Raw genomic sequence first — 15,974 nt, forward strand, 5'->3', positions numbered from 1 at the left:
TAAACTAATAAACAATACACATTTCAATCGGTATAAGCATTGTTCTGTGGTATTATGCAATATGTTTTCTAACAAAAACGGCAGGTATGATGTAAACAATACAATAATCGTATGAAACTTTTTGCAGTTTAGACAAATATTAAACTGGGTGATTCATCAAGAATGCTTTCTCCGTCTTTTACTTTAATAATACATTAATTCGAATTATGATTTTTAGCATTTCTAAATAGGTATATTCAAAATTCAAAGCCCATATATTGAAATATTTTATACTACTTATGAAGTGTATTATAGGGATAAATTCTGTTTTTTAAAATGAGAAATATTTAGAGGATATTTTTTTTTTTTTGAACATTTTGATGTAACTATAATTAAAAATTCGAATAAGTATAGTTTCAGAGCTATTAACATTTTTGTACTAAGGATAAAAATGTTTTTAAAAAAACATATAAAATAAACTTAAAACTGGTTCTAATTTAATTTACTATACTCAGGCATTTTTACAAATTATTTTAACTATAGATTGATCATTGATAGATTAATATTAATGATTGAAACTGTCAAATCACCACAGCCGCCATACATACATTATTATAAATTTATAAAACTACGGACTTTATATCGTTTGAACATAAGTAACTCAAAAACGACTCGTACGATTTTTGATCCTGATACGTCAACATTTTCGGAAAATATCATTGTACAATTTACTGTTGAAAAGGCGTGTTATCATTTTAAAATAGAAGTTTGTATCTCCACAAGACACCTCTTAAGTACCTAGCATAAAAATATTAAGAAATTAAAAATATGTTCTTGTAGAATATGAACAAATTATAAAAATTAGATTTTGAATAACTGCATTATTGACGAAAAAAGGTGGTGCACTTAGTGAATTATTCTGTAAATATTAAAATATTCAAGTATACAACAATACAACATTAATAATATATTAATTTTATATAATCTATACCAGAAGTGTAAGCATGATGGTGTCATCGGGGAGATATTAAAGTATATCTTCTCAATATATAAAACAACAACTAAAAAAAAGTAATCTAGGTATGCATGTATATTGTGACACCTCAATTGAGGTGTACGTTAGTATCTTATTGATATTATTTTGAAGTTATGATAGTTTAAAATTGTACAGTTAAACGGTTTAAAAGTGGTCATAATTTGCTTCTTAATAAAAACAAAAATAAAAGTCTCCGATATGCCCTTAATTATTATTATAGGTACCTATTCACTCTAACTTTAGAAATTACAGAGGAAAATATCACAATATTCTGAGAAAATATATTATTATGAACGTACAATTTACTATGTATATGATACGTTTGTGAGAATGAAACAACAAATCCCGTGTAGCACATTATTCATAATATTTTTCACGAGTTGTGTATATTTTACGAGCATTCAAAACTTTTAGGGCTCCTTCGAATTTTTCTAAGCAACATAAGAGCTTTGTGAATAAATGCCTTGTAGATTTATCCGCTTCCTCAAACAATTCCTAAATACGAAGTTGAGTGCTACGTGTATTTAATTGGCTTCTACAACTTTTATTGTTATTATTACCTATTGGCTATTACTACTATAACTATTAATAATAACTTATATTTAGTTCAAGGTCGAGCGATTTTTGGCAATTTAACTTTGTTTACACTACTAATAGTAATAGCGATTAAAGAATAGAGATATTACATTTTCGTGATCAATAATATGTTCTCGGTTTAAATTTTAGTCAATACCTATGAATACAGTTGTGTACCCGGTGAGTGGTAATAGCCGGTTATAAATTATAATCCATACCCCGAAAATTGATAAAAAAAACAAAATGTTCATTCATTTATGATTGATAAAATTTATAAAAATTAATTTTCACCCCACCCCAAAAATTCTGAATACGCTTCACTATGTATAACAAATTAAAATTATTAGTGATGAACCGTGTTGTAAATAATCTACATCATTTGCATAATTGCATAAAAAAATAAATACCAAGTAATAGTTAAAGTTTAATGTGAATGAAACTATGAAATTGGATAAGTAGGTAATACTTTTTGAAAAGATCAAAGATATATATATATATATATATACATATTATATATATATATTTAAATATTTTTAACTATTATTTAACTAATTTATTCTTTAAAACTCAATTTTTTTTTAACCAACTGTAAAAAAAAATGTAGGACAAAGGTTAATATATAACTAAAATTGCTGTATACAAATTGTAAAAAAATATAAGTTATATATAAATAAATAATAATTAAGTATAGGTAGATATATCAACAAATCAACATCTAATAACAAAAATGATAATAAATTGTAATAAAATACTTATTTGTGTACAAAACTCAAATAATACTATACGTACATATTAGTTTTATTGAAATAAAAATTAATTTTTTCGACAATAAAATAAAATATAAGCTTCAGAAGAACAAATGGTTGAAGAATCAATTTCATACACCCGGACATCATCAAATTTATACCATCTATAAAAAAACACATAAATTATGCATTTGAGTATGTCAAAAATATTTTAATTGAAAATCTTAATGATTTTATGATTACTTGTTTATTGACTTTTTGAGACAACTTGCTGTGTAATGTCCACCATCAAGTGATCCAGAATGATTTGATACACCATATAAACAGTATTTCCAATTACGGTGTTCTGAACCATTTATAAAATTTGACATATCAAGATTCATTTTAGGGAATTCAACATTTGAATTCTTCTTGTAACCGTTGCTTGAAAATCTAAATAATTAAATGATCAGTATAATTATATTTATATCAAAACATCAATAAAATACCTTTTCAAATGTATAATTAAATATGGAGGAAGTCTCATTATGTCCAATTTTTTAGTAGCATCCCTGCTGCGTTTACATTTTGGACAATGCCAACCACATATTGATTCACCATTCAAGTATAACTGAAGGCAGTCCTAAAACATTATATAATTTCAATTTTTAAACATTTTAAAATAGAAGATTATTTGTAGGTATTTTCTAATAATTATTTTATTAAAATTAATAATTCTGTAAGTATAATAATATATACCTATTTTTCTTTTGAAAATATGATGAGTTGTGTAAGTTTAACTGTGTCTGACATCAAGCTATTATGTTTAAGATTTTTATAACAAGGTTTGTTTTATAATTACAATTTATTGCTATTATAAATACATAATAATAACTTAAAATATTTATAACATTTTTTTCATTTAAGTACAAATTTTAAAATTTAATTAGTTATATTTTTTAAATGTTTAATTAAATCAACAATATAAATGTGGTTTTTGTTTTATCATTATTTGACTTGATGTCATATAGTGGAATTTCCTAAACTGTGCACCGCAGTTAATAGCTCATAATAAATAATTTATAATGTATAGAACTTTTTAAAAAAAATTCATTATAGCACAGAACACCGTGGTTATATTTGGTTCAAAAAAGGGCACATCGGAAAAAAATAAATTGAGAACCGCTATCATAGAGTATAATAAACTATGCTTTATATTCAATATTAAAAATATAACAATAGTTTGTGAATATTTAAATGGATATTAAACTGTTTAGAGATAATATTTGGACAAATTATTATGTTATACCTTGAAAAATAATATTCTCTAGAAAATTTGGTAATTGGTATTATTATTTTTTTTTCATTTTGGTATCATCAAATGTGCTTGAACTCTTTGCAAAATACTTTACCCATGGGTATTTTACTTTAATATTACACAAATTTTTTAAAAAAGTGGTTTTTTCTAACTGTTTTGTTGAGTTAGATATAAAACAAATCTTTGCGTTGACATTCTCTTAATAATAAAATATAAATGGTGACTGAACACAATCTCATAAGTCATAGCACAACAATAAGCCCTACCCATTTTCTAATTGCCCTGAACACCATGCAAAATAAAGCAAATTTAATCTAGTTTCTTATTTATTTTTATGATGGATTTGGATATTAACTCTGGAACCCACAATGCTGGGCACCGCATGGCATATAACTATTCTATTTTAAAATACTATAGCAAAAATATTTTTTTGACAAATATATAGGTAGATATACAGTATTTTATTTAAATTTGTACGAAATATAATAAAACCAATTTATTCTTCTATTTTATAAATGGGTAGACATTGTTTTTTTTGCCTTCTATGAAACTTTTCTACTGATTAATTAATAATAATAAGGTAAATTTTTATTTTGTTAAATATTATTAAAACAAAGTAGCATTACTTTGATGTAACACAATAAACGATGTTTATTATTTTTATTTATAAACTATAGTGAATTCAAGTACTTGTTAGCGACCAGCCATTGATTGTTGGGCAACAAACAGAGAACTCAAATTTTTTATTTCCAAAGAGTCAGCTACCTGTACACTTGCCATGTATAAATGACATGCCCTTGTATATAAATCGATCACCGAGTAAAATTCATAAATTAATCGAATAGTGTGATAGATTATTAAATTGAAGTAACTGAAATTAACTAGGAGGACAAATTCAAGAACTTCACTAAGCCAATAAATCAATAAATATTTTGACTATACTGTATGAATACTTGGTTAAAATATTTAAAAAACAAAAGTAACTTACTGAAAGAGTACATTTGTTACCCTCAGATGGCAATGGTAGACTAAGACTTAAAAATGGTTCAAAAGTAACAGATTTTTCAAAACATGTGTCACAAGATACTGTTGATTTTTGCTGACCATAAAAAAGTTGTTGAATAATAGAATTGTTTGCTTTAGTCCAATTTCCCCAATCTTCTTCGCCTGTTTCTTTTGAAGCACCTAAAATAATTCTATTGTCCTCTGGCTAGAAAAATAAATTATATAAATTATAAAACAATAATAGTTTACATGATAATATTTTACTTGATTTAAATCATCGTGAAGCCAATCCAAGAGAATAGTTAAAAATTCATGAGAGTCTTGTTGATCGTAGTGTTTAAACATATCTTTATACTCTCCAATTGTATCCTATTTTTAATTAAAAATAATTATTTTGACATTTTACATACATTTTTTTACCTTAATTCACACAAAACTTAATATTTATACTACAAATAAAACAATTGGTGAAATACACAATACACATACAACTTTTTATTTAAATAGTTTAATAACCTTAAACTGTTGACACTGAAAACTCCTGTTAGATTGTGACCACAAGTTTTTGATGACATTACTAAATTCTTTGGCTACTAAACCTTTTGTTCTACTTTTGCAATTTATAAATGTATTATAAATGTTTATGAAATATTTAACAAGATCTTCAGTGCTACTTAAACATTGCAGAATTGAATTCATATAACACGTGTTTCCTAAATTTTGCAATCCTCGTAACCCATCTCCTCCCTAAAATTTAAAAATTAATATAACACATTTATTATTGTTGGAAATTATAAATTTTACAATATTAACTTGTTTAATTTTTAAAGACAGCATACTTCGATAGACCTACCAACATTTTTAGTTTATGTAGTAGGTACAATTCAATATACCACCCACAGGAAATTTAAATAAGACATCAATTTAATTAAGCCATTGCCGTGCGATCATTGATATCAATACAACTAAATCAAAATTTTTAATTTATTTAACCCAAAACATTTTTTTTTTTTAAATTACAGAAAAATAAAATAATACTGTAACTACCTATGCCAACATTGTTACTGCCAGTAACTTACTGGTTACTGAAGGAGTATTACAAAATGCTAAATATCATAAGGGATGAGCATGGGTGATTAATTTAAAATAGAACACATATTATAAAAATATTTTTATAAAATTAAAGTACAATACTTTTATATTACATATTTAAAAAAGAATTTTTGACAATCCTCATTTTCAATTAAACATATTTTGAAGTATAAAATATTTTATTTTAACTATAAATCTTTTAGTTACAAACCAAAATTTTAATTTATATACATAATACTTAAAAGTCTATGAAAGTAAATTTTGTCAAAAATAGTCAGCTTCAAAAAATATCAAATTAGCTACTTAAAAAAAACCTAAAAAATACTATACCAAGTGAAAATAATTTTTAACCAATAATTGATGACAACAAAGGGTAAACAGTTTTTTTACTGCACTATATATGTATTATGAATTAATTTTGTACCACTAACGATTAAATACAAGACAATTCAATAAAACAAAAATCCATTTTTAATGTATTTGATTAAGACGGCTGTCATGAGTATAATATATTATCATTGTTTCATCGATTGTCAGTGGAATTACTGCTCAGCGAACTGCATTTTTATTAAATTATCTAATAATAATCCAAAAAATGATTTTTATTTTTCTTTCTCTAGTCTAACTACAGTTTGAGAACATCTGAATAAAAATACAGTAGAAACTCGGTAAACTGGCCGTTCGATAATCTGGTAAGTCCAGTAATCAGGCAATATCAACCAATATTTATCTGGCAAATTATCATAAAATTACTATCAAAGAAGAATACTATAATAAAATTTTTATTAAGCCTGTCCCATCAAAAGATTAATTTAACGCACTGTGTAATAAATTAGTATGTATGTACATATAACTGACATGATTTAATAAAATACATTAAGAGTATTCATTTTATAATATAATTAAAAATATAAAATTCATTAAGTAAAAATATGTTTTTATGTGAACCCCCATTAATCCGTTTTTGGTGAGTCTGACAGTACCCGCATTTGATATGTCGGATTATTGAGATTCTACAGTAATGAGTGATATACATTAAAAGGACTAACCCTATATTATATCTCAGTAACTAAATTAATAAATTGTTCAAGTTATTTTGACTATGGTGGATTAAAAACATAAAAATAATATCTTACAATGATTTTTGTTCTAGAAACTATTAGCAGATCATCTGACGGTTTGGTGGAACGGTCTACATGTGGAATTGAATTTAAATCTATGTCCTAAAAATAAATAATTAGTATTATACAATCAATATAACATTTAAGCTAAAAATACAATATCAATCATAGTACTTGATTTTTGTATTCGTTTACATAAGAATCAACATTTTCCAAAAAGCTATTTTCTAGGGATAATCTTCTATTTTCTAGTTGTTCAATATTATTTGGTAACTATAGAAACAAATAGAAGTTAAAATAATTTATTAATCTGTATTCTAAAAACATGTTTTAAAAATCTTAATACTTCATTATTTTCGTCGTCTAATTCATCATTATTTTTGTACAATGGTTTAATGAGTTCTGGGTTCATAAATTTATTAATTTTAACAGGTGGCTGAAAAGTATAAAATACTTGTTTACATTGGTGGTTTTATTATATATATTTTGTCTTAATTAATAATTTAGATATTTAATACCTTTGTAGATCTATCAAAAATGGGTAATTGTGGCTTGTTAATTGGGGTATGGGCTAATTCCTGAGAATCCATATCTTCTTCACTGGAATAATTGTCTCTATGATCCAACTTTGGTTTAAGATCTGTTGTTAAACCATTAAACAAAGTCGATTTTAATTTTAATTTAGTTAAATCATTTTGTACGGTACTTAAAGATGGATATTGAATCTGCTTATCTAATTATAAAAAAAAAAAATATATATATATATATATATTACGCTGAGTTAAAATAAATATTATTAATATTCAATACTTTCAACTTTTTCAAATTCAGATTCTGGATCTAATTCTATATCTGAAAGAGGTTCCACATCTTTATTTGATTTTATTATGTTATTTTGAGTAGTATTCCATGGACATAAGTGATTAAAATCTTCATAACCTCCCTTGAGAAACTTTAATTTTTTGCTATTATTATGAGTTGGATCCCATTTAAGTAAGGCATTTTTGAGATTAAGTAATCTTTGATCATCATCTATATCTTCCGTCCCTTGGTCTAGTATTACAATATAATTATAATTGTGTCTATTCATCCATATTTCTTTAAACTGATCTTCTAATTTGGTTGTTAAAATCGCAGCTGTTAAGCTAAAAATTATAATTGGTTTTGGTTAATATAATGTTTTTATATTATAATGGGGTCAACAATGTTTTTTTTTACCCTGGAACTAAGTTCTCTTTTGGTATGTTAATTACATCACAGGAAATAATTTTATTTTTATTAAAGATATCTGATGGTCTTGTATCAAGCAAACAAATCTTTTTTTTATCTGTATTGTCCAACAGATATAATAAATTTTCATTAGTTATAGTACTTTCAAACTCAAAATTTAATTTTTCCTCAAAACGTTTTCTGTTTTGATTAGAATTGTTAAGCAATTTATTATTGTTTTCTTCTTTTGTTTTTTCGCTATACCTATAATAATTTGATTATTAGTTTATATATAATTTAAAGGTTAAATATATTTCTTTAAATTATCTAAATTTAAAATAAGTTTAATTACCAAATGGCCAACATACCTAATTAAATTCCATAGTTATTAAAAATGTTCAATAGTTAGTGTTTAAAAATAATGTTTTGAGGAGACCTGCAGTACACCTTTCACATAGGTTGTACATAAATTAAATACCGAGTCTACTCTATGATAAATTAATTTATAAAAAACCTTTAATTTTATTATTTATGGATTGATATTAAGATCATAAATGTCACAACATTATGAATAACACTAAATCATAAGTAGCTCCTAGGTAGGTAATTGATAAAAGTAATTAATATTAAAAATATTCTTATTGGAATTATAACATAATATTTAAATTTGGTTTAAGAATAATGTGTATATTCATTTGATTCTATAATTTAAAATGCTTAGCTGAAAATATTATTCTGGAAAATGTACTTTTAGAAAATAATATTATATATACTATAGTTTAATCTCTTCATTGATCAGTCATTTAGTCAGGATATGTTTTAATTATACAAACATACATATGTATATATATATATAGATAAATAAATATAAAGAAATATTGTGAAAAAGTGTAACAGACATTTTGTTACAACATAAGGCCATAGATGTATAATAAATGATTGATCAAATAACTATTTTAAAGAAGAGTATTTATTTTTTTTGTAATTTGAATTTTCACACTGAGATTAACAACAGAAAAATTTACCTTTTTTCCAAACTTTCTTTAACATAGGTCAGCATTTTAATAGATTTTTTTAAATTATCTTTGTACATAAGAGAGATGTAATTTTTATCATCTGTAAAAGTTTTTTTCATAACTTGCAGAATTTGACAATATTTCATTAAATAAATATACACAACTTCTTCATCATTTTCATTATTTGCAGTCATGGCTTTTTCAAACAACATTCCAGCTTTTTTGTTTAGTCTATAATAAATTAATATTATTGTTAAATTCAAATGTTAGTTTTTAATTATTAGTTCATACGTACGATAATACATCCAAATTTTTTAGTTTGTCTGGTATTTCTATCTTCTTATCTAACTCACTGATACATGCAGCGACGTGAAGGTCTTTTTTGTTCCTCATGATTTGTCTAAACAATTATAATAAATACATCAATATTATTGTTCATAACAGCTTAAACTGTTATAGTAATCGTCTGGGTATTGCAATTTTAAAGTAATCAGTATTGAAGGACATTTGCTTACCTTTGATTTTGATGAGGCGTTTTCCAATCTTTATACAAAATGTCCTTTCAGCAATGATAACCACAGTATTTATTTTCAATACCTACTACTGCCTCGATGTTCGTAATTATTTATTTTAGAGATAATAATTAGCAATTACAAACACAGTATACAGCCCCGACGTATAGGGTGCAATAAATAATAGACGTTCAACTTACGACATTATCAATCTTCTCAATAAGTATCTACAATGTATTAATTAATACTTCAAAGTATTTGGTATTGGTACCTATCTACCATTCTACCACAGGATTAGTGATCACGGATTAATATTAATATTCTGTGTAGTGAACTATTATTACTTACTATTTTTTTTTTTAGTGAGGACCCTCAAACGGGTGATAAGTGAAGCACTGACCTTCTCACGCTATGGGAAGATATTTAGCGCGATCTTGTGTATTATTTACTTACTAATTCCGGTACATTGTTAATAAATTAGTTATTTAACATAAGGTTTACATTAATATTGTGATTCATGAGTCATGACAAACGACAAATTCTATTTTGTCAATAATTATCATAATATGAATATAATAATAATGATAAAATGCATAAGAATACTAAACAGCATTTTACAACTAAAACTAAATAATAAGTCATAGTAATTAATAATTATATTATATAATAATGTTATAATGTAGTTATTATAATATATTATTAACTGTTATTAACAGTATTCACACGCCGATATAATTTATCAATAAAATCTAATACAATATTTAAGTCAGAATTAAGATTAGAATGAAATTTATAGGCAGGTATTAATTGTATTATAACTATATTGTATAATAGTATTAGTATATTCAAACAATGCCTCATGCGTGTATATTTATATACAAGTAAAAGCAGATTTATAACAAAAAATGGATACCTATGCAATGGACATCAAAATCAATGTATAACTGATTTGTTAGATATAAAACCGGCTTTGAGATATTAACTTTTATTAAACCACTAATAGTTATATTTTAAGAAGCAGTGGCGTAGACAAGGGGGGACGTGGGGTTCAGATCCCCACATTAGCTTTATTTTTTGTTTTTGCTTACATTAATATGTAGTATGCACTATAATGTAATATTTTTTCATATTGTGAATTGTGATCTATCGAGCTATTGAATTTTGACAGTTTTTTCAATATACTGATTACTGAATATCATTATAATATTATGTTTGTTTATTTATAGAAAATTAGCAAAGTAAACAGTAATATGTATTTGGTCAAAATAGTTGATGACGATTGACGACTACGATTATGCTTTATTATAGCTTAATATCTTATTATTTATAGAGACAACAATATACAGTATATTATATATATAATATGTATGACGTATGTCTATAAAGTTATGTTTACACATTTTGAATTTTTCAATATTATAAATATTTAAAATTTATTTTTTATTAATTTTTTTAGACTTTCAATAATCATGCTAAACATGAATACCATGAACATTAAACTAGGTACTTAAGAAAAAAAATTTGAGAGCGTGGGGGATTTTCCAATTTTCACCTCCCATTTTGTCCCAAGTTGTCGTTTTTTTTTTTGTTGATCCCCCCACCCCTTTCAGAAATCATGTCTACGACCGCGCCACTGTTAAGAAGTATAAATAATCTTTGTTAGTAGTTAGTACCACCCCGAAAAGACGAACAGTGGCGTTATTTAAGTTTTTGAGAGGGGAGGTAAAAATTTGACCAGTTCATAATAAGACTGAAAAAAAAAATCACTCGCTAACAATAAATAATAGATCGCGACACGTTTGGTCGCATTTACCTAAAACAGAACACTTTTAGCCGTTAATCCATACAACGTTTATAAGTAATTCTGTAATAGGTATTTCTCTTATTAATAAGCACGTTCGCAGGCAACATTTATTTATTTGGATTTATTGGGATATACATATTTGTATGTTGTTCTAATTCCAAATCTATTAGCGTTACCAATAAAAGTGACCACTATCAGCAGTGCCGTAGCTGTAGCTATAGAACTAGATGGGCTCCGGTACAAATTTATTCTGTGAGCCCTTTTTACATCATAGGCGCACTTTGGGTATGAATGTAGGGGGTGCTGAAATAATTTATGGTACACAGATCCGTAGGGGGCTTAACCCCCCCACAATCCACACGCCCCTAGGTAAAAATATAATAAACTGCATTGCAATAATTTTAAATTTTGACTTATTAATATTCTTACTTTTTAATTATAATGCAAATATAATTAATTAAAATTTTAATTAATTATACTTCAACAATTGTATAGACAAATTAATAACTAATAATAAAGTTGAAATTGTATAAATGTTAATAATATAATCGCTATTCGCTACTATTTATTTATTTAAACTATTAAGCAACTATACTGTACATGATGTATTATGTAATATGTATTCAAAATATTTAAAAATAATTTTATAATTATGTTATTATCATTATATTACTAATATTATATTATGATCTTATCAAAAAAAAATTGTTAATAGTATAGATTCTTAATTTTTATATTATTTTATTTAAATATGAACCCCATATTAGAAATTGAAATGTGGGGCCCCAATGCAATGAACTGACCGCGCCACGGTTTCTATACGGCACTGACTATTAGAAGCTAGAATTAATAGCAGTTTTACAATAATATTGAAAGATTTATTGTTTTTTATTTTTATTTCCAAACAGACCAAACATGCGCAGTGTGTATATTTTATAAAACAAATGTCGTTGCGTATACTTATTAGGTACTTAATACGTAAATGTACCATCCACTAACTTATGTTTTGATTCAGGTGTAATTTAAATTTTAAATTATTAAAAGTACAAGTAAAAATTGAAATGTTATCTGCACTTTCTAGGTAAATTGTTCTTACTGCGCCAGTGGCGTAATTATGGGGGAGGGGAGTGATGGGGATATATCCCCACCAGAGTTTCATATAATTCATCATGTTCTTATCTATAACTATCTAGGCTCTCAAATCATATCCTAGGTTTATAGTTTATATCCTTTATTTATGCAATGACACGAATCAATGAATCATGAATGTGAAAATATGACTAAAAACTAACCCTACATGAGCCCATACCTGGCCAGTGGCCTGATAGCGGCCCGCCTACTTCCACCACAAATGAAACCACAGAAGGCCAAATGTTTAATATTCAAATTTATAGTCTTCAAATGTATCTACATAAAAATTCAAAAACTCAGAACTTGAATATATAGATATCCATAATTTAAGCATAAAAATAGGATGAACAACGAGCATATGCTTTAAAGATCACCTTGTATACTTAGGCAATCAGATGATCTCCGCTCATAATTGTTATCATATGAATACAATGGTGTATTGTTGAATTTAATTTTAATACTTATTACATTACAATGACTTATTCAATGATGGACACCAGTGGTGAACCTAGTGGTGGTAGAGTGGTCAATAAGTAATATATTATATTTTAATAAGTAATAACACTGGATTAGAAATTAGAATTACCTACTATTAGAAAAATGAGTTATTAACTGTTTTTGGTGCGTGAATGCGTCAATAATATCAATAATATATAGTGATGATATATAGTGATTATAAACCCCAATGTTCGTGGTTCTATTGCAACTATTTATTATATGTATATTATATGTACTCAGTAGTCAGTGCTGCAGGCTAACGGCCACCATAATTGATTGTATATTATTTACATTATTAATTGTACATTACGTTATATTTATTTGGTTATTATTATAATATGTTGATTTGACTTAGGTACTGCTGACAATGAAAGGCCATTTATCAAATTGAAAATAGTTAACAAAAAACTATTTAAGAACAACCTAAGAAGACTCTAAATTAAACAATTTGATGTTGCTTTCTTCTGAAAAAGATTCGGTATAGATGATACAATTGATACAATTTTTTTAAATGAAATGGCTCAAAAATAGGCAACTCTAAAAAAGAGAAGAATAATGATAATGATGAAAATGTTTATAAGAAAATTAACAATTTTCATAACAAAATAATATACGTTTTTCCATTTACTTTTTGTTTTTAGTACACACAATTTGCTATTGATTTTACCTCGAAACTATCCAAGTTATCACGGGTCAATTTTTAGAGTTGGCCAAACTACTTACTTTAGCCCCTCAATAAAAACTTCCTCTGTACGCTCCTGATCGGCATTTTCAACACATTATCTACCTATACTCAAACAGTATACCCTAATCATCAGAGTTGATTTTAAAACATACGTGATCTCACGGAGACAATAATTGTATTGTATATTTTGTTTCATAATAATTGTTGATATAAATAGATATTATAATATATACACTAGTGTTAATATACGGTTTTACGGTGGAATTGTTTGTTCATTCATAGGTAAATGCTTGTACCTACTGGAAAAAGTTTTTTTTATGGTCACGAGAACGTGTTCACTAATTATATCGAAGTAATTATTATAATTATGCATTTTATGTAATTAGTACCTATGTACATTTTTATCATTTTCACGTAGATTCTCGTATTCAGTATATAATATGTTGTATAAAACAACTCACATCAATTTAATCAATACATATAGCTAGGGTAAGTTATATATTATGTTAGATATATACATACCTATTTAGAATCTAACAAATTTACATGAAGAACCTAATCTCTGTATTAAGTACATTATTAATAAGTAGTCATTAAAAATAGAAATAGAAATTACTTATAATTACCTACCTACGTTATAAAAACGTATTTATTAACAATTTTAAATCTGTAATATGTACACAAAGCCTAAACTTTTTATGTAATATCTATAATATGCTAATCACAATATTTGCAGGTTAGGTACCAAAAGCCCATAAAAAAGTAAGTAACCATTTAAGTATTTTACCAATGTAAGACATTCCTTAATATTATATTTGTTAAAATGTAATAAATGTATGTAATTATGATTTAGATTTCAGGATAAACCTAGCATATTTTTACATATATTATACCTATTGATAATTTTTGTATTTTTATGAAAGTGTAAAAAAATTTTTTTCTTTCTCTATACTTTATTGCTACCTAATAATAAAGTATGAAAATACTAAAATACATTTGAAAGTTTCTTATCTCTACTTATGTAAGTGTTTAGGAGACTATATATAGATTTTAGTGGGTACTTTAAAGTTTAAAGAAGCCATCGGTATATTAATTTCCTAATGAATAAGGATAAATAACAAACTGTTTTGATAATATTCAAACAAGTTTGTGGCAATAAAAAAATGTGTATTAGTCATTTTGTATAACCACCTACAATTACATTTTTACAATGACCTACATTTCAAACAATAATGGGCACTTAAAGTTAAAAGAACATATGAATTTTCCCGTTTCCGATTAAACAACCGTTAATTCGCCACTATACAAATCAAAATACATTTTAATAATATTACATTTAAACTATTAAAATTATTAAGTATTTCTGTAAGAACAATATTGGTTAAATGCTTACAAATTAATTTATTAAACATTTAGGTTATAACCTATTTCGATTTAGGTTTATACGAGTATTCGACATACGTCAAGGTTTAGTATTTTTTACATTTAGATCGATTCTATGAGTAAATGTATTACAAATGGTCTATCATCCAAATATTTAGTTAGCTATAATGTTTTTTTTTTTTTTTTAATGCCAGTGTGTTATCCTTTCTTAAAATACACATTTGATGATGATTATAAATGTTATTAAACTTAAACGATATCAGGCGTCATCTATTTTTAATTACCTATATTAATTACTATAATTTTATAATGTACATAATATATGATATATTATCAATTATAAACTACCGTAATCCCGAATAATAATGTATAATCTGCAGTGTTATTATCACATTAAAATATACGATATAGCACATTAGACACATATCATGAACAAATAATAACGGAACAGTTATATTAAAATGTCAGATTTCAAATTTTAGTAATGAGATACGTCGAATTAATTTTTATCGAAAACATTGAATTTATTATATCATTAATTACTATAATAGTATATATTTATATGTTATATCATATAATACATTAATACTATTGTTAAACTTATAAGCCTTTGAGTCAGTACTTATAGTCTGCCAGCATCGTCAGCTAAATATCATAAAATATATTCAACATATTTTATCGACAATTTTGACTTAAAATAATCACATAAAAAAATTCGTGCTAAATTATCTTTAATATTTTTAAATGAATATAATAATAATGTATGATAAATCTTACACCTTGTATTATATTTTTAAAATTTTTATCAATATTCATACAGAATATGAAACGAAACAATTTTCTGATCATTCCAAGTATTTATGTTAACTCGTTTTTTTGAATGA

At 25.3% G+C, this 15,974-nt stretch overlaps 1 protein-coding gene across 1 annotated transcript; it reads right to left on the reverse strand.

Moving 5' to 3' along the window:
* Positions 1-2,368: 2,368 nt before the first annotated feature.
* Positions 2,369-9,966, reverse strand: LOC107163632 (uncharacterized). Its single transcript, XM_089223898.1, has 15 exons — positions 9,593-9,966; positions 9,373-9,477; positions 9,087-9,308; positions 8,071-8,325; positions 7,663-7,997; positions 7,371-7,585; positions 7,199-7,288; positions 7,027-7,125; positions 6,868-6,954; positions 5,156-5,386; positions 4,904-5,008; positions 4,623-4,844; positions 2,826-2,959; positions 2,581-2,769; positions 2,369-2,501 (listed from the first exon to the last, which is right to left on the reverse strand). The coding sequence occupies exons 2-15, from the start codon at positions 9,468-9,470 to the stop codon at positions 2,405-2,407; spliced, it is 2,379 nt and encodes a 792-aa protein (XP_089080024.1). The 5' UTR covers positions 9,471-9,477; positions 9,593-9,966; the 3' UTR covers positions 2,369-2,404.
* Between the last annotated feature and the right edge of the window lie 6,008 nt (positions 9,967-15,974).

This window comes from Diuraphis noxia, unplaced genomic scaffold (genome assembly GCF_037042655.1).
Source record: "Diuraphis noxia isolate RWA-SAM2 unplaced genomic scaffold, SU_Dnox_SAM2 contig0003, whole genome shotgun sequence".
NCBI lineage: Eukaryota > Metazoa > Arthropoda > Insecta > Hemiptera > Aphididae > Diuraphis > Diuraphis noxia.

Bases quoted from the DNA above. Each gene is read 5' to 3' on its own strand.
- LOC107163632 (XM_089223898.1), bottom strand. From the start codon at position 9,470: ATGAGGAACAAAAAAGACCTTCACGTCGCTGCATGTATCAGTGAGTTA. The intron at 9,309-9,372 runs GTACGTATGAAC...AATTTATTATAG, and splicing joins AAAAATTTGGATGTATTATC to ACTAAACAAAAAAGCTGGAA. The intron at 7,998-8,070 runs GTAAAAAAAAAC...TATAATTTTTAG, and splicing joins AAAGAGAACTTAGTTCCAGG to CTTAACAGCTGCGATTTTAA.